The sequence below is a fragment of the Eschscholzia californica genome, unplaced genomic scaffold (assembly GCF_041429995.1).
Source record: "Eschscholzia californica isolate CP2 unplaced genomic scaffold, dmEscCali1.0.p SCAF_5, whole genome shotgun sequence".
Classification (NCBI taxonomy): domain Eukaryota; kingdom Viridiplantae; phylum Streptophyta; class Magnoliopsida; order Ranunculales; family Papaveraceae; genus Eschscholzia; species Eschscholzia californica.
In genome coordinates, this window is record NW_028238472.1 from 46,609,551 (window position 1) to 46,628,688 (window position 19,138).

Consider the following 19,138-nt stretch of genomic DNA (forward strand, 5'->3'; position numbering starts at 1 on the left):
ATTCCTCCCACCAAGTAGCAATATTACTCTTAAAGTCCTTGTCAAGCATCCATAGCTCTTCCAATCGAAAGGGAGGGGGGTTTGAATGATCAGGTGCAGCTCTAAGAAGTATAGGAGTATGGTCTGAGGTTGGCCTGGGTAGAACAATCTGCTCTACCCCAGGAAACTTGTCCTCCCACATCCCATTAATGAGGAATCTATCCAAGACACACATCACTGGATCCTCTTGATTGTTCGACCATGTAAACTCCATTCCTTGCTTAGGCAAGTCCAGCAGGCTATTTCTATCCACCCACTCCCCAAAGTCCCTCATAGCAGGAGTGACAGTGCAATTACCTCTTTTCTCATGAATGAATCTGATAACGTTAAAATCTCCCCCTAAGCACCAAGGCTTATCCCATTTTGCTGCCACTAAGTCTAGTTCACTCCACATATCTTTCCTCAAGGAATTAACACAGGGGCCATACACACCAGTAAACACCCATTCGAAACACCCATTTTGCGACACCAAGGTCTGGATTATAGAAGATGAGAAAGACTTGACGGTGAAGAATTGCTATAGCAGGATCATAGCGAAGGGATCAATCGATAAAGAGCTAGTAAACTTCAAAGGACTGTGGTCTAGCTATATACCTCCGAGAGTGAGCTTTGTTCTATGGGCGGCCACATTGGGGAAGTTACCAACTATGGATATTTTGCAGAGGCGAGGCATGATTCTAACCAATTGGTGTGTGAGATGTAAATCGAGTGGGGAGTCTATTAGCCACTTGTTTATACATTGTGAGGAGGCTAGTAGGATTTGGGTGTTTTTTATCCAGGCAGCGAGAGTTCAGTGGTGCTCTCCTTCCTCGCTTCCCAATTTGCTAATCCAATGGAGGAAAATACCTCACAGGAAGCTTAGGAGAGATTTGTGGATGCTAATCCCTGTAGCAATTTGCTGGTCCATTTGGATCGCTAGGAACTTAGGCATCTTTAATGATTCGCCTAGGAAACTAGTGGTCGAAGTGGAGGACGTCCTTGGTCTTCTCTTCCATTGGAGTAGAAACATGAGTTGGGCGAAGAGCCTGTCTTACTTAGACTTTATTTCTAATTGGGAGGTTATCATGAAGTAACATCTTCAGATGTGATACAACCAATTCTTTTGTACATCCTTTTTTCCATATATATTAATTCAAACTTTTCAAAAAAAAAAGGTTCTTGAACAAAAAAGAGATGCTATATTTGCCTTTTAGTACATCACACACTGATACAGCAAGTGAATCCCAAAGACACAAAATGCCCCCTGAAGCCCCCTCAGAGGGAATCCCATCCCACCCACATATATTAGAACCCCATACACTACGGCACAAAGCAGGAGGGAAGTCACTGACTTTCGACTCCTGAATACACAAAACTGAAATGTCATACTTCCTAACTAAGTTACGAACTGCTAGCTTCTTTCCAGGCTTGCCCAGCCCCCTGACGTTCCAGCTGAGAATGTTTAGGGGCATTGATCATCATCATCCCCTGCTTCTGCATTCTTCTTGGCCTTCTTGAACTTCTTTTTCTTAACAGCCAGGCCCTTGTGAAGTTTCTTCACCTCACTACTAGACTTCTTCTTCTTACCTTTCCTTCCCCTCGAACCTTCAGCTTCATCCTGCACCTTCGTACCCACGTACGGCACTATCTCTTTACACTCTTGCACTTGGCTCGATGGTGGAGCAATGACCGAGAGTGGTTCGATTACCATGACGTCTTCCTCACCAGCAATGTTCCCTGTGCCTGTTCCTCCCACTTCGATATTCTCAGCCTGAAGGATGTTGATCACCCTCTCATATTCTTCGACTCCTGAAAAACCCAACCCGGCCCCTGTTTGAAGGAGATGTTCCATACGTTCATCTTCATTCATATTCACAAACTTTTTGGCAGCCATACCCTCCGTATTCTCAGCTTTCGATTCCACACCCTTACTACCTATCTTAATACCTGAGGGTTTGCGCACCACCTTCTTCTTGGGTCCTTCCTTTTGCTTAGGAGGCGACCGGGTCGCACCTTTTCTTTTCCTGACATAAGTAATGCCCTTAGCCCATTTGTTAGCGCTATTCACCAAATCAGTCATGGCCTTGACCATTTCTTGACGAATCTCAATACCTATCATGTCCCTCATTCCCGCCAATTTATTTGAAATCTCGTCTGGGTCCAACCGGGTGATCACGCCTTTACCTTTTCTAGGGTCTCGGATGAGAGGTGGTACTGTCTCCTCTGCAACCGTACCCGTCTGTGTGTCTGCTATTCCCCCACTAACACTGTCACTCCCACCAACCGGCCGTCCTTCTGGACAGTTCCTGTCGTTTCCAACTTCCTTCTCCATGACCGGTTTTCCAGTCGCCGGAGGTAAAACCTCCGTTAGGGTCGCCGTGTCCCGGTGCGGTCTGAAGCTCTCGTGCTTCTCACAGATGGTGATCGACTTAAAGTCAATGTTGTAACCAACTCCGTCCACAAGTAGTACTTTCCGTTCAGCCAACTTACCTCCGTTCTTGACTTCCACGTTCACTGATGCATATTTGAGATTCTTTAGGAACAGGGTATCCTCCCCTATCTCCACAACTTCTCCTAGGTCTGCTACCAAGTCGGAGAAGACACTTCCGTTCCAAAGATTGAACGGGATACCGTACATACGAACCTCCACCAACTGTTGGGTGATAATCACCGAGTTACAGTCCGGTGACCATGGTCGGAAATAGATCGAACCCCTAGCAAAAGGGTGCAGAACCGACCTAACTTCCTTCAGAACCTCCAAAGAGGATTTGGACCAAATGATAGCATCTTTATCAGTAACAAGAATCATACCAATTTTATAGCATTTGTCTCTTCTCCCAGTTGTATCCAAATCAATTTCATGCCTAAACAGAGTCAGTTTGTTTTGAAAACCCACCAAAAGGCGTCAACTAGTTTCATTTCCAAATGGAACAAGAATCATAATACAAACCCATGTTACAATCAAAATCATTGAAAAGAAAAACGTATTGACAAAATGTAACATAATTATAAATTCGATAACTAAAATTCGATCGAACAAACGTAAAATTTTGAGTTGAGTTGGTAGAGAATTTCGAAATTTGACATTCTTATATAAATCACACACTTTCACCCTAAAGTTTGTGCCAGTTATCCTGTTCTGTGCAATTTTGGGTCGAAACTAGCAGAAAAGAGGTAACAGATTTCACAACTTAGATCTGCATTTCTGTGAATTTCTATGCTGTCAAATCCTAATAGAAGCTCAAAATCTACTATGCAAGTAGGGGGAAAGTCTCGCATCAGTGAGCCTATAAGCTCTAAATCTTCTAAATGTCTAGAGCATTTAGAACAGGAAAAGTAAGTTTACTTCATCGCTCTCATCCATGATTAGCACTTTTTCACATTCTACAATTCTTACTTCCGTATTATTTAACAAGTTTCTGAAATTAATGAGAAAAAATATACCTTCCAAGCAAACATTACCTTGAGGTAGAGCTCATGGACGTCTTGGGTGAAGCTCTAATTCCATCTGCAATAAGTGAACCATGAAGTAGCATCAACCGAATACCTCACTGGATAAGGAAAATAAAAGAATGAATATATAGACATGAAAGAGTAAATCTTGGTAATCAAACATGGTAAATTCCAATCTTTGTGGATCATTAATATCCCCGACGTTCAGTTTCAGTTTTACTGAACGAAGAGCTGGACTAAACATTCAATAATCACTAAGAATGTGACGAGCAATAGAAAAGTGTTATTTGAATTAGCTCACCTTATATAGAAGGATCAAGGATGGACCCGCATTAACATATACAGACACCGCCAGATGGTTTTACTGTCGACTATCTTTAAGAAATACCTAGTGCGAAGAACAGACAGTTCATATAAATCAAGATAAACATCTCACTTCGAGATAATGATTGAAGGTTTGACGTTTCAGAGCAACTTTATAGAAAAAGAGAGGTGGTGTATACTCACATAGCACTCGTAGTCCAAACAACGCCGTGAACATCTAAATCTGCCTGTTCTGCCAAAAAATTATGTGAAGGATGCTTAACGAGATCATAAATGAAGCACAGAGTGTTTCATGATACAATAATTTAGAAGGCTAATATAAATAGTAGTGTATGTCAATGTCAGAATCTGTATGCATAAAATTGGCATGACAATAATATGCCGTCCTAGATTTATGGCCTCATAATTCTTGGCTGTACATTTTGCTCAACCTGTTCACCGTCAAATCCATTTATGATACACGTAACTGGCTCATACTGGAACCTTTCAAGGATTTATAGATTCCTTTAATACCAAAGCTGACGACAAAGTCGTTCATCAGTGGTACAACCTTGTAAATAAATATATTTCTCCAAACTTAGCAATATCTAAAATAAGAAAAAAGTTACATAATTATCAGTGCAAAATATCCAAACGAGTCGTGTTATCCTTTGCACCAAAGCATGGCAATACTAAGCGCGGACTTCAGACAAGCTTGAAAGTTCAATCAGGGGATCTAAGAGATTCTTGCATAAGCATAATCTAAGTTAGTCAAGAAAACTAGTTCCCCTCCTTCATTTCTTTCAACCCACAAGGGGGGTAAATCCTTCACTTTTATCGCTTTCATCCAATATGTCAAATTCTTCTTCGTTTTCTATCTTCAATTTGTTGCCCACAAAGTCCCTAAAAATCTTCCTCTGTGTACCGTTCAATCTTACCTGGAAAGCGGATCGCCCCGGCACGTGGTATGAATAATGGTACCCGATACACTACCATGACAATGTCACATTCTAGGAATACATATCGTTCGTACGAAACGATGATACGTTTTGGATTTTTTCTTGGATAATATATACCCTTTAAGATGCATCTTGAATAGATACACATACTCTAAGATATTCTTCCCCCATAAAACTTAAAATCTTAGCTAGTTATCTAAACAATCATGTAGCTAACTACTCGACTAGGAAAGCTAATACATTTTAACAACAAAATTGGTTAATTAAGTTTAAGGCTAAAGATTTCAACAAGCCAAATTTGGAGTATTGGATCGCGGACGCACCCAAAAATGGTATGGGAATCCATTATAAGGTACGTAGGGGGATGGAGTATTTTAATAGTGTCAACATAGGGATGATCCACCGTACAATCTTTTTGTGAGAATGAGTTGATTATTTAGGCCACCATCAAATAAAGTCACAATGTCAAAACATTTAATCCTTTATATATTGGTTCAAGCTCATTTCTGAATCCTCATTTTACAAATGGAATCCCTTATTATAGATACTTATATAAGTCTTTTGAAAAATATGACTTTTCTCAGACTGGCCTACATAACACCTGACCTTCCTAAAGATCACCCTTTAAATCTTCTGACCATTTTATGTGAGCCTTGCAAATTGGTGTAATAGTAAATAAATTACTCGGTTGGGACAAGTTATGCTTGTGCGGAATTAGTAGTTCTTTGGTAGAAGGTGAGGAAGCATTATTGTTTCTATTCATGTCGAGAAACATGGAGAATAAGGAATTTAGACTTTTTAAACGAAAGATATTTTGTAAGACTCATTTCCGAAGGATCACAAAGTTTAAAGGGCCAACTTAGTTAAGCATCTAAGCGTACAACGTTAACTTCCATAGCTTATCATGTTCCCGCTAAGCGAGATAGCAAAATTATATAAAGTTACTTTAAGAGATACATGATTTTTATTTTCTATCTTTTCTCAACACCAAATACTTCCTTCTTAAATGAAATGATACATTAGATATCTTCCTTCACTAGGATTACTTGCAAAATATTTTACTTTCTTTGGTGTTAATAACATATTGGACAAAAATATCCATATAACTAAGAAGAACAAATAAGATTTTGATGTATATCATCTCATCTTCTTTCTCCTTCAATATGTTTACACACTACCGTCTCATCACACGGATCCGGTAATGTAAACTCTCTCTCATTCTTTTCTTTGTTAGCTTTCCTCTCTTTTTCACTTCTCTCCAAAATAAAAGTTACATTGAGTTTATAAAATTACACTTTCCATGACATAAGGTAGCGCGGTTGTAATATACTTTTTTACCAAAAGCTACTATGATATTTTATTGGCTTTTGATCTCTCTCCGATTAATATTAGTTGGTTTAGCTTGCTATTATTTATCTATAAGAGGTAGTATGGGAGTTTGAAATAGAAGATCAGCAATTGTTCCACACAACTTAACTGAGTAAAAAATTATCAGATACTTTACCCCCAGCTTACAATGTAGTGAATTTCGTGCTCTATCCCTCGAGTAGTTAACAACCTAATACTCTAAAACTTAAGTGTTGTAAACCTATAGCCAAACTCAGAGTGGTAAACTACAAGATCTTTAGTCAACTAGTTAAAGTTTAAGTTTTATGAAATGTTTTGATTAAGTGTATCTATCCTATATGTTCTACTGAAAGTGTATATGTTCTAGGAAAATAGTCCGAGAATAAATGTAGGAACGAGACTATAGTTCTGGTTTATGTAAACCACATAAACATTGGTTTAATGACTAATAAGGTTTGAATATAACAACTTCACTTATACATGACGGACAATGCAAAATTAGAGTCTTTTCAAAAGCACAATAATGTGAAAAGTAAGTTCTATGTGCACGACACTTAGGCCCACATTTAGAAAACCTTCTAGATCTATGTTGTATCATAACACATTGTGTTATATATAGGTTATGCCTTTTGAGTGGATTTGGCACCTAGGTTGGTCAATGTGGAGAAGCCTAGGGTGGTCTACTGCAAGCCCTTGCCAAGGAAAAACCTTGTAGCATGTGGAACTAGTCTTCTGGGCCTACGTAGCCAAAATCAAGGACACCAAAACTGGTATTAATCAGGGTGTTATATCACACGTAGTAACTAGTTTAAACAGGTTCACATATGTAGTTTATAGGTGGAAGCTCCTATAGAGGTCTCATCAGGGACCAGGATAAGAATATAAACATAGTAAAATGAAACTACAAAAAGATGTGGCTTATCATGCGGCAGCTATGAGCTTACTTGTGGGGCATATGTGTGCACACGTTCATGCACCCTTTAGGTTACCATGTAATCATTACATGATTCTACGATTTAAATCACTGTTTGCTTCCTAGAAATACATTTGGCAGCACGCCATGTGCTGACAGAACATAGTCTGAAGTTGCCACATGTATCTTTTTCAATATTTATTAAAAAAAACACAACTGAGCATGCCACAAGCAAATTTAATCCCAGTCAAATATATAAACTGTAGTATTACTAAAATATGGTTTCATATGCAATCTGAGAAGTTATGCAAAGAATGCAAGAGCAGCAGGTAGGAAGTATAAATCAAGTAGCAATGTCAAAACGAACTTTATTAGCAGACCAACTTCAGCTTCATAAATGAGAATATAGTTCCTGCTGAATATGATGAAACATGATGTACTCACCGTACCCTTCTCCTAGCTGAATAACCTCCAAGTTATCTTTCATACTGCATAAGAGAAAAATATGTCAATACTTAAAAGAGAAAAGGATTAAAGAATCATGCGAATAATAAAAACTGCAATGTTTTATTCGATCTAAGCATACAATTTAACATTTAATTGTAGTAACAAACCACCATAGCGATTCTCAATCATGCATGCCCAACTACCAAGTACCAACCCTAAACAGATTGAAGAATCCTTATTTGTTTGTAATGTTTTATTTGGTTTTGTTTATCTAATTTTCTATGAAGTAACCCAATGCGGAAGTCCGAAGATTCTGTCAACAAGTTTATAAAAAAACACATATGCAATCAACACCCCTCGAATCATAATAACGTTTCGGGTCTTTCTTAGATTTCATAGCATTGCCTAAGTAACTACGTAACTTGTTCTATTATCTCACATCTCCATTATTACTAGCTACACGAAACTCACGATTCTCACGAAATGAGTTCTTAATCGTCAAGAAAAAAATTTAAGACTACGAATGCCCGAAGAATTACCAAGTCAAATAAAATGAACAAGACAAGGAAGTCGCATAAGATAAGAAGCAGTATTCACCTCCATCCCGGTCCTTCTGTTCTTGCAACTTATCGCATACTTCAATCTGCATTTTCAGATGGGAGACTACTCCCTTTTTCAGTATCCTTTGGCTCCTCCACTGGATGAACTACAAGCATAACAAGATAAACTACATTTTGTAAATCATTCTGGTTCTTGATTAAAGACAAGAAGCAGGGATGAATTGGAGTACTAGGAAACTACTAACAGGATCTTCTACAGAAGGATATTTGTAAATGAGAGATGACAAAGATATAGAACACAGAAAGAAGTGTAACCTTGATCCTGGTTTGGCTCAGATTGAACCTGCCCTGCATTTCTCTCTGCAAGTGCAGCTCTAGCCAGTTCAGTATTTCCTGATCGAATTTGCTGTTTAATCCAAGATAAGCGTATCCTACCTTGCGAGGGCGGACCATTGTGCTTCTCGCTAGGTGTTAGCTGCTTTCCCAACACATTCTCTGATAAAAATTTAATAATAGATAAGGACTTGCTCAAATTGTTTTTCCGTTTCAAGTGCAGATTTAACCTGTTAGGCGTATCTTACCTTGCGAGAGCGGACCTTTGTGCTTCTTTCTAGGCATCAGCTGTTTCTTCGTTGCCGTCTCTGATCAAATTTTAACAATATATTAGATTTGGTCAAATTGATCCTGACCGGAAGTGCAGCATTAGCCAGTTAAGAATTTCCTGGTCGAGTTTGCTGTTCAATCCAAATTAAGTGCATCTTACCTTCCGAGGACGGAGCAATGTACCTTTTAGGTGTTAGCTGCTTCTTCCTCACCATCTACGGTTAAATTTTAATAAGAAATTAGTATTTAACTGGATTACCAACTTTCAGATAAAAATAAAATTTCAAACCTTCTTTAACACAAAAAACGATGACGTGTCACTATCCTGAACCCAAAGTTATCGAAGGCAAAGAACGAGACCGAGCAGAAGAGTCTATCAGTTGGGTGGAGCAGAGTGGGATAGCTTCAATGTATTTCATATCTCACATAATATAATACAGCAATTTGATTTAGATTTTACATCATAAATTAATCGATTAAATCAACAAATAAATATATTTGAAATCAAACACCTTAAGTTCATTATTGGTATTGATAAAGGCGCAAAAAACAGAAAAAGAGCCATCAAAGATGTTGGCGTTGACAACATCGCCTTCACCTAATATTATATGCTCCTCCTATTACATAGTGAAGCTTGTGGATTACGAGAAAATGAAGTAAATTTAACATTTCAAAAGAATTACTGAAAACTTAACATTCTACTGCAGTACATAAATTTATCAGCTACTAGTGACAAGATGGGGTAAATAGAAATTTCAGTTGGTTTGCTTAATTGATAAGAGATAAAGCGGATAACAAGCACACACGTATACATATATGTCTTTTACAATAAAACAGCTCAGATTTTTCTTCCGGAGATAAATCCGGCCCTCCGTCTTTGCTTCGGATCTAGGTTCGGGTGAAATCCTAAGGACATGATGAAATTTCTAAAATCAAACCGAAAACAAAACTAGGATATAGCCCGAGTAACACACTATGGAAGAAGCTTCACTACCTTAAAGACAAACTCAAGGTATGGTCGAGGGACAAGTTCAACAAGTTTCAGAAGGAATACCTGAAACTCCAATCTGATATCCATGAGTTAGACCGAAAGGAGGAGGCTCAGCCTCTATCACCCATGGAGCTCAGCGAGAGGAAGAAGCTAAAAGACAAGTTTGAAACCTTTTTGGGGAAGGAGGAAGTGAGTTTAAGACAAAAATCAAGGGCTACGTGGCTGAAGGCAGGGGACAAAAACACGGCATACTTCCATAGGATTTTGAAGTGTAGGGGGAGACAGAATAGGATAAGTATCATTCTCCAAGAAAATGGGTCTATAACGGCGGAGGAAGAAATCATGAAAGAAGCGGTGAATTACTTCACCAATCTATACTGTGAACCAACATTCTGGAGGCCAGGTATTGAAGGTATGAATCTCCCTCATTTATCTATAGAGGAGGCAGAGAGCTTGGAGAGGGATCTTCGTGAGGAGGAAGTGGCCCAAGCTATATCCGATCTAGCCAAGGATAAAGCCCCGGGTCCGGATGGCTTCCCCATATGTTTTTTCAGTAAGTGTTGGGACATTATCAAGCAGGATATGATGGAGGCTATTTCGATGTTCTCTAATTCGGCTTCGATGGATTGGAGGCTGAACCAAACATTCATAGTCCTTATCCCCAAGAAGAAAAACAGTTCTAGATTCTCTGAGTTCCGCCCGATCAGTTTGGTGGGGGGAGTTTATAAGATAATATCAAAGGTCCTAACTACCAGACTGGTGAAGGTAATGGACAAGTTGGTATCTCCATTTCAAGGAGCGTTTATTGGTGGCAGACAAATCCTAGATGGAGTTCTTGTAGCTAATGAGCTTATAGACTCAAGGAGGAAGGCAAATAAGAGGGGCCTAATCGTTAAAGCTGATTTAGAAAAGGCTTATGACAGAATAAGCTGGGACTTCTTATATCAGATCATGGAGCGTATGGGTTTTGGTTATAAGTGGAGATCATGGATTTATGGGTGCATCTCCTCGGCTACATTTTCAGTTCTGGTTAATGGGAGGCCATCCATGGTTTTCCAGAGCTCGAGAGGGATCAGGCAAGGGGATCCAATCTCCCCCTTTCTTTTCCTTTTGGTGGGGGAAGTGCTGAGTCACTGCATGCAATTAGCGGAGAGCAAGGATTGGGTTTCAGGTTTTCAGGCATCAGTATCTAGCAGAAGAATTAACCACCTTCAATTTGCGGATGATACACTGTTCTTCTTAGATGAGAATGCAGACCAATTGGCTAAGCTAAGGGAGATCCTCCTATGGTATGAACTAGCCTCGGGCTTGAAAGTAAACATGGAGAAATCATATGTCTATGAGGCCACAAAAGTGGGGGATGATAACCGCAACCATGAACTTCTCAACAGCTTTGGATGTCCGTTAGGTACGTTACCAACTTCTTATTTGGGTTTACCCCTAGGACATAGATATAAAGCAAAAGTCCTCTGGGACCCGGTGATTGAGAGAGTGAACAGGAAATTGGCTATGTGGAAAGGATCGGTTCTCTCCCGAGGTGGGAAGGTGACTCTTATCAAGTCGGTACTCCAAGCTCTACCAACATACTATCTCTCACTTTTTTCCATCCCCACCGGAGTACTAAAGACTATAGACACTAAGATGTATAATTTTCTATGGAATGGGAAGTCGGAGAGTAAGAGAATGCATTGGGTGGCATGGAAGTACGTTAACACTTCTAAAGGTAAAGGTGGTCTCGGTGTAAAGAAGCTGAAGATCATGAACCAAGCTTTGCTATCTAAATGGATCTGGAGATTCGACCAAGAAGCCGGAAACCTGTGGAGAGAGGTGGTGGGGGATAAGTATGGTGACGACCCGGAGCAATGGGCTGCTAGGGTACGCAATTCACCTTTCGGTTGTGGTGTGTGGAAAGGAATCCAAGGGTTCCTTACCAAGTATCGAAGTTTAACCAGGTGGGAAGTAGGTGACGGGAGGAAGATTAATTTCTGGTCTGATGTATGGTTGGGTCCTACTAGCCTTATGGATCAGTTTCCTCTGATTTACGCCATAGCTTCAGATAAGAAGGCTTTGGTGCAGAAAATGTTCAATCAGGAGATCCAAGCTTGGGAAGTTAATGTGAGAAGGGCACTAAACGACTGGGAAATCAACTCGTATTTGGCATTACTCGAGGTCTTACAGTCAGTCACCCTAGGCAATGAGGAAGATAAAAGAGTTTGGATCCATGACGCAAAGGAATCGCTCTCGGTCAAACAGTGCTATGGATTACTGGATGGAGGAGACCAAATCATAACTCCAACCTTAGTAAAAATGCTAAGGAGGGCGGCAGCCCCTCCAAGAGTTGGATTTATGCTTTGGGCCACCTTACTAGATAGGTTGCCGACGGTGGATAAGTTAAAACGCAGAGGTTTCCAGTTGGTAAATCGATGTATTCTATGCAAGAAGGAGGAGGAGTCTAGAGATCATTTGTTCCTCCATTGCAAGGTAGCCAGTGGGATTTGGTCCTATTTCCTCTCGACATGCAAGATAACATGGTGTATGCCCTTAACAGTCCCTCAACTGTTCGAACAATGGCAATCCATTCCGAAGCCTAAGTTAAAGAAAGAGATCTGGAGTATTATCCCAGTGGCAATAGTGTGGAGCATATGGAAGGACCGGAATAGCAAAATATTCAAGGAGGCCAACGAGAACACGAGCCTAGATGTGGATGATGTGAAGTCGATTATATGTATGTGGGCGAAGGGTATCCCAAAGTTTAGGCACTCGTCTTATGTGGATATAGTATGTAATTGGGAGGCGTGGATATCGTGAAGAATCCACCTTAGCCTCGCCTTTTCTTTTTGTTTTTATTCTTTGATGCTGCCGTTCTGTATAGTCCCTTTTCTATATATTCAATCAAATGTTCAAAAAAAACCGAAAACAAAACTGAAGAGATTTCAACTTGGGCCATTGTTCATGTGAGCAGGAACTCTCTGCATCTTTGCGCTCCATCAGTGGACATTCTCGAAAAATGAAAAACAAGGAAAGAAAGAGAGGGATAAAGGTAAAAGAGCTGGCCTTTAGGCATGTCCTGTTCATGGACATCAGTTGGAAGTCTATTCAAAAATTTCCAAATTCCAGTTTTTGTATAAAAAAACAGAAGTCGTTGAATTTTTTTCTACCGACACCATCTATTTTTCTTAATACAGGGGAGTTGCTCCATGTACCACTAAAACTAGGGGTAGAACTCTTTGAAACAACAGGGTAGAATTTTACATAGGACTTCTTTCTAAAAGCGAAAGGAGCGGCATTCTTTTAGAAATGGAAAGGTTAGATCTTCTTAAAACTAGAAGCGGGGAAATTCTTTAAAATAGGAGTTACCCCCTGCTCTGCTAGTGAGCCAGAATTTAGAAAAACAAGAGGAAAAAAAAAATGTAAAGGGTGGATATTGAACCCTTCACGAGGAGTGGAATTCGATCACTTATGTTCTAACATTTTTTTTTTTTTTAAATTTTGAATTAATATTAAAAGAAAAAGGAACTATACAACACAGACAGGGAGGCTGATAGAGGATTCATCACGATATCCACGCCTCTCAATTACAAACTTAGACGAGTGGCTTAACTTTTAATAACGTAGATGTTTGTCGGGCTTTAGGCTCTTTATTGTCAGGCTTTAGCCCTCTTTAATCATTGGTTTAACTTAGGCAGTTATCGTGCTTATCACATCTGAATGATGTATCAATGCCTTGTAACGACTAACGTAGATCGTAGTCGATTTCTCGAAAAAAATACAATTTATTATTTAGTAGTGATAAAAATGGGTAAATAGAAATGCAAGTTACTTTTCTTTATCTTGACTAGAGATAAAGAGGACTAGACATTTTTTTCTTTTATGGGAATGATGAAAGTAGGAAACAAATCAAAGAAGAGATTTTAAATTGGATCTCTACTCCTCTATGCAGAAGGTCCCTGCTCCATTGATCCGCACTAGTACAGTAGTATATGTCTATTTATAAAAATATAACACTAAAGGTGCGTCAGGCCTTTAAGCATGACCAGAGATAACTACTGCTCTATCAGTGGAAGTTTATGGATCTCCACGGAGCAACAAGAAACAAGTAGTAAGAGGGAAGATCTAAGAAGGTATCCTTACAAATAAAATTTGGGGAGAATCTTCTTCTCTCTGCGTAGTTACCTAGTATTGATAAAATATTGACAAAATAAATAGCAAAAACTCAAGCAGGTAATCTGAATCTAGATCAGAGATATAGTAACAATCCTAGAAAGTGGACGTGAATTTTCGAAAAAAGCTAACTTTCACATAAGAAAATCTCAAAAATCTAACATAAACAAATGAAAAGAAGAAATCTCAGCTTGGATTAATTAAAAAATAGAAACAAAGATGAAGATCATAGATAAGATATAAATTGAATAGAACTAGGAGATACATGATATGAGACAAAGAAAGAACAGAGATCGCACCTTGAGACAAACTTGAAACCCTAGCTTTCTGATTTGGTTAGAGGGGAGAGAGTTGATCTGTATGATTTGAACTTTGAAGACTTGACTATTACTAAGAAGACCTCATTTTTGCGCCTAAACTTTAGAAATTTATTAATAGATGGGAAATCATTGACCCATTAAATTTGATTCTCCTTACCTTTTACCACACATGTTAAACAATAAAAACTTTTCCACTTTTAAATAATAAATGTCCGATTCATCATTCATCTAAGATTTATCCTGATTCCAATATTTCCAAGTTCAATTTGGATATTGACTACGATAATCATTACAAACTACTGACCTAAAGCCCATCTAACTACTTTATTTATACCCATGTTTAATAAATCATGGATTTTCACTTCCATGAGATCGAACCTCGGACCTCCGTATTGCGGAGAAAATGCACTGCCAACTGGGCTACCAGGTGTTGGCCCAATATTTCTAAGTTAAAATAAGAAGTTTAATTGGCTAATATGTGCCTTGAAAAATTATACCGGATTTCATTATCACCCATTAAATGCCTTCAGTAATTTAGAATTAATTAGGAAGAATCTTTCAATTAAGTTGATAACTATTAGAGCCTAATTGACAGAATTAAGCTTTAAATTTAATGACAAACTTAGTTATTCGATATGGGAAATGGTTATATGACTTGTTATTTGATTTATTACAATTAATCAGAAATGATCTACTTAACAAGAACATTTAATGATAGAATCACGACCTAATCAACATAAGATAGATATTTGAGATATTGAAATTTGTATATAAGTTAAAGCAATAACTTATTAGAATTGTCTAATTGGGAGTTTTGAACTCATACAAAGCTAACTGAAACTATGAATATGTATGGGTAAGATTTAGTAAATCGCATATCAAGGAATTCAAATATTTGAAAATTACATGTTTCCAATACATGCAACCTATTGTTTCAGCCACAGTTTTGTCCATACTAATTGCTTTTTATGGTTAAATGAACAATTTGAATGACAAGAGGTTTATCCGAAGAGGTTAGATTTAATTTAACTCATAAGATGGCGAAATTAAAATCTTATACTACCAAAATTTGGCTAATCGTCGCCTTCAACATCAGTTGGAGCCTCCCAAGGCCTATTGATCAAGCTATTAATCAGTGGCAAAATTTGAAGACTCCAGGAAAGGAGATTTGGAACCTGATTCCCTTTGCAATCAATTGGTGCCTTTGGGAACATAGGAACGATAAGATCTTTAACGAGTCGAATCCCTATTATGCAACAAGGAAGAAGAAGTAAAAGGGTTCATATTCCATTGGAGTAGAAACTCGATCTGGGCTAACGCATATTATAACTTTGTTCACAACGAGGAAGCTATGATGATATAACATAACTAGCAGGTTACCCTATAATATTATTATCAATTTAGAAGACAATTGGAAAATGATGCAAATATTAGCTTATGGATTCACCCCCACAGCATAACCATAACCATAGCAAGAAAAGTACTTATCCGAAAAGCAAATTGGTGTAGTATATGGTTGGAGCTCTAGATAGTTAGGCTCAAATGAACACAATTTCAGTTCATTGACGAATTCATGGACTAACTTAACCTAAAAAATGGCGGTTAAAAGAAAGGTATATCCTGATTTTCATATGCTCTAAACATGAATCTCATAACAATTGAGTATCATGAGAAGGACCAATTTTTGTATTATGAATAGAGATACCCATTACTTCACTTGCCATATATGAATAGAAAACATAGAGAAATATACACAATTTCAGTTTATTGACAAATTTATGGACTAACACTTATGCTCCAAATTTGCTCCACCCACCAATAGATTTTGTGCCACAACTTTACTAAGGTTACAAATTTGATACCTAAATGTGATATAACATAGTAAACACAAACTAATTCATCAATTTGAGTTCTACCCATTTCAAAAGGAAGAGAATGCAAGCATGAAAGTATAATCCAAAAGATATAAATAACTAAAGAGAGATAGAGATAGAGATAGAGATAGAGAGAGAACCTTGATAGGAACTCCAACATTTAGGAGCAGAAAGACCAACACCAAGTGCATTTTTTCATGACTACACCAACTATCTCTGGCAAGATAGATTGGTTTCTTATTATAATCTATACCTAGAAAGTAGAAACCAACCTGCTATAACAACTAAGGAAGAAGTTCAGTAGGTTTTTGAGGTGATTAAGTTGCCATTTGAGGTCTGAAACTCTGGATTTGAATGTTTCTTTGTGATTGAAATGAAAACCCAGAATTAGGTTTCCTGTGAACTGTTTGATTATTGAATTTCTGAAGCATTTTGAGCGTTATGGAATCGGAGATGAAATATTTGACAAATCATTTCCATGTCCTCTTCCTCTCGGCCATCGGCCCTTTCCTTTCCTTTTTCCTGCTGAAGAATTAAAATCGATATGGGCACACAGTTTTTATTCAGGAAATTGGGCTGGAGACCCAATTTTTTGTTTTTTTTTTTGTCAAAAAGACAAGTTATCTTTTTTTCCTTCTAGGCACCATGAAAAGTTTGGAAATAGGCTTGAAGGACAATTCAAAAAATCCCTTAATTTTGTATACCTGAATTGACCTTTGTATAAAGGAAAATTTTAGAAACACCCTCAGATTTTCCAAAAACCCTCACATTTTATATAATCTTACTTCTTAATTACTTATTTTGTTAGGGTTTGATTTTGCGAAGCTTTGCAAACTAGTTTGCAAACTGATTTGCAAACTGGTTTGCACTACTTTGCAAATTGGTTTGCAATCTGGTTTGCCTTGCAGAGCTTTGCAAACTGATTTGCAAACTGATTTGCAAATTGGTTTGCAATCTGGTTTGCCTTGCAAAGCTTTGCAAACTGATTTGCAAACTGGTTTGCACTAGTTTGCAATCTGGTTTGCCTTGCAAACTAGTTTGCACTGCTTTGCAAATTGGTTTGCAAACTAGTTTGCAAGAAGGTCAGTTTTGTCTTTTTCCTATATTAGATAATTTACAAAAATGCCATAGGGAGTTGAAGCCCATAAAAAATTGTCCAATCCTTTTTAACCAAAGGCCAAAGTTTTTAGGGAGTTTTGGCCAGCTCACGTAACATTAAGGCAGGAGAATTTTAAGAGCGGTAATTTTGAAAACGGCAGGTTTGGGGCATACAGAATAATAGTAACGGCGGGTTTGGGGCATACAGAATAATAGTCGGGAAATAAATTCTCTAGAGAATCCAAGTTATTTTGTACATTTTCCGGGGCATAATTATTTCTAGCTCAAAAATTAACTTGATCAAACATTACCTCATAATCTTCATTTTCTCTGACACCTCCATCACCACAACTTCCCACCACCAACGTTCCTACAACCATTGTCACATCTCCTCTCTCCTCTCTTTTTCTATCTCACTCATTGTTACCCTCTCTCTCGGTATCTCCCTCTCTCTCACTATTTCTTTTTGTCTCTTTCTCTATCTTTCTCTCTTCCTATTTCTTTTTCCTGCTCCATCTTCCTCTATATCTTATTGTTTTTCCTCTCTCTCTCTCTCTCTCTCTCTCTCTCTCATTCGGGCATCTCTCTATCTCACGATTTCTCCCTCTCACACATCTCCGGCGAAGGGAAGTGTCCCCTTCGTCGGAACCCCCTTCCCCGGAACTATGTCCCTGTGGGAGAGGGAGAAAGATAAAGATCGGGAGAAAAACATTTAGAGATAGCGAGAGAGAAACAGAGTAAGAGAATGAAAGAGAGTGGGAGATAGAGACAGAGTAAGCGAACAAGAGAGGAGGAAAGAGATAATAAGTAAGAGAGAGAGAGAGAGACGATGAAGATTACAGGACAATCTTTGATCAAGTTCATTTTTTGGACTAAAAAAAGAATGTGTCCCCTAAGTCAATGTTTATTGACTAAGTCTTTGTGTCCCGGAGATTTTTCTTTATTCCCCAAATTCGCATCCATTTTGAAAGGAAAGTTGTCAAATTTTACGGGCCAACTAACCTTTTTTTTTCTTGTCTTATCTCTGACCAATTCCGACCACAATTTTCACCGTCCCTTTTTTCTTGGATCTTTCTCTCTTTGGGGAATTAGAAGAGAGAAAAAATAGATCTGAAAAAAGAATAAAGAACAAAAAAGTTTGGAGGAATTGCGACATAGGGTTTGGAGGAAACAAATGAATTTGGCAATCAAAAATTTTGTATCCTGAAAATTTTTTTTTCCCAAAGTGGTTGCATGTTTTAATCAATATTGACTCGAATCACTCATATCACACTATGACCAAAAGAAAATGCTTTTTGGCCCAACTAAAGTAGTGGTGCTTATCGGGCTCCTGTTCGTCCCGAAATAAAACGGTCCATGCCGGATTGCAAGTCGGACCCAAGTAACCCAGACTAGAAGAGCTCAGGGGGCGGGGGCGGGTTGGCCAACCCGCGACCGGAACTAGACCCAGACCTGGCCAAACCCGGATCTGTCCGGACCAACCTTTTTTTATCTTAAATATAAAATTGAATTAAAAATTACCTAAAAGTAAATTAAATAGAAATGTTACCGACATAAAACTATTAGTAATAGAAAAAACTTATTACCTTCGTACTAAAATATTACCAACATAAAAAGTTCTTAATATTACTTGCATAAAAGATTTTATAGAACTAATCTAAAAGATTTTATGGCATCCACCAAAAATTTCTTCTCTAACTTAAAAGGAAAAGATTTTCTAGAGCTTACATAAAAAAAGGTTTCAAGAAACTTGCCTAAATTTTACTACTTTGTGACTTAAAAAGAAAAAATTTTCTAAATCTACCTAAGATATAAATCATTAGTAATAATATAAATATTTATTCTCTAATTTAAGAACTTACCTAAATATGTTTTTAGATAACATGTATCCTTAATATGAATATAAATAATTAAATAATTAAAGAAAAGAATGAAGAAGAAGAATAGGGAAAAAAAAAGCAATATGTGGGGCTCAACTCGAGTTTCTACCGCACCGAGCCTAACCCGTCGGGCCCAAAATAGATGCACAGTCTGAGTCCGAGACAGAACCCAGGTTGACCTGGACCGTTCCATACAGGCCCGCCCAGCATT

General features: G+C 38.1%; 1 protein-coding gene across 8 annotated transcripts in view; it reads right to left on the reverse strand.

The window, feature by feature from the left end:
- Nucleotides 1-16,478, reverse strand: part of LOC147539807 (uncharacterized) — a 29,747-nt gene extending 13,269 nt beyond the window's left edge. Inside the window, exons 1-10 of one of the 8 annotated variants that reach the window (XR_015224847.1) lie at nucleotides 16,090-16,473; nucleotides 8,764-8,818; nucleotides 8,582-8,641; nucleotides 8,316-8,495; nucleotides 8,038-8,146; nucleotides 7,438-7,481; nucleotides 3,979-4,022; nucleotides 3,773-3,859; nucleotides 3,481-3,569; nucleotides 2,830-2,882 (exon numbers count right to left, since the gene is read on the reverse strand). Coding sequence is in view for 4 of the 8 variants with exons in the window: in XM_086638793.1 (XP_086494919.1) it covers nucleotides 8,079-8,146; nucleotides 8,316-8,495; nucleotides 8,582-8,641; nucleotides 8,764-8,818 (363 nt within the window). In the remaining 4 variants the exon portion in view is untranslated. Of the gene's footprint in view, nucleotides 1-2,829; nucleotides 2,883-3,480; nucleotides 3,570-3,772; nucleotides 3,860-3,978; nucleotides 4,028-7,229; nucleotides 7,482-8,037; nucleotides 8,147-8,315; nucleotides 8,496-8,581; nucleotides 8,642-8,763; nucleotides 9,553-12,517; nucleotides 15,431-16,089 lie in introns of those variants that run through there. The other 7 variants (XR_015224846.1, XR_015224848.1, XR_015224849.1 and 4 more) reach the window with 7 other exon arrangements.
- Nucleotides 16,479-19,138: the final 2,660 nt, after the last annotated feature.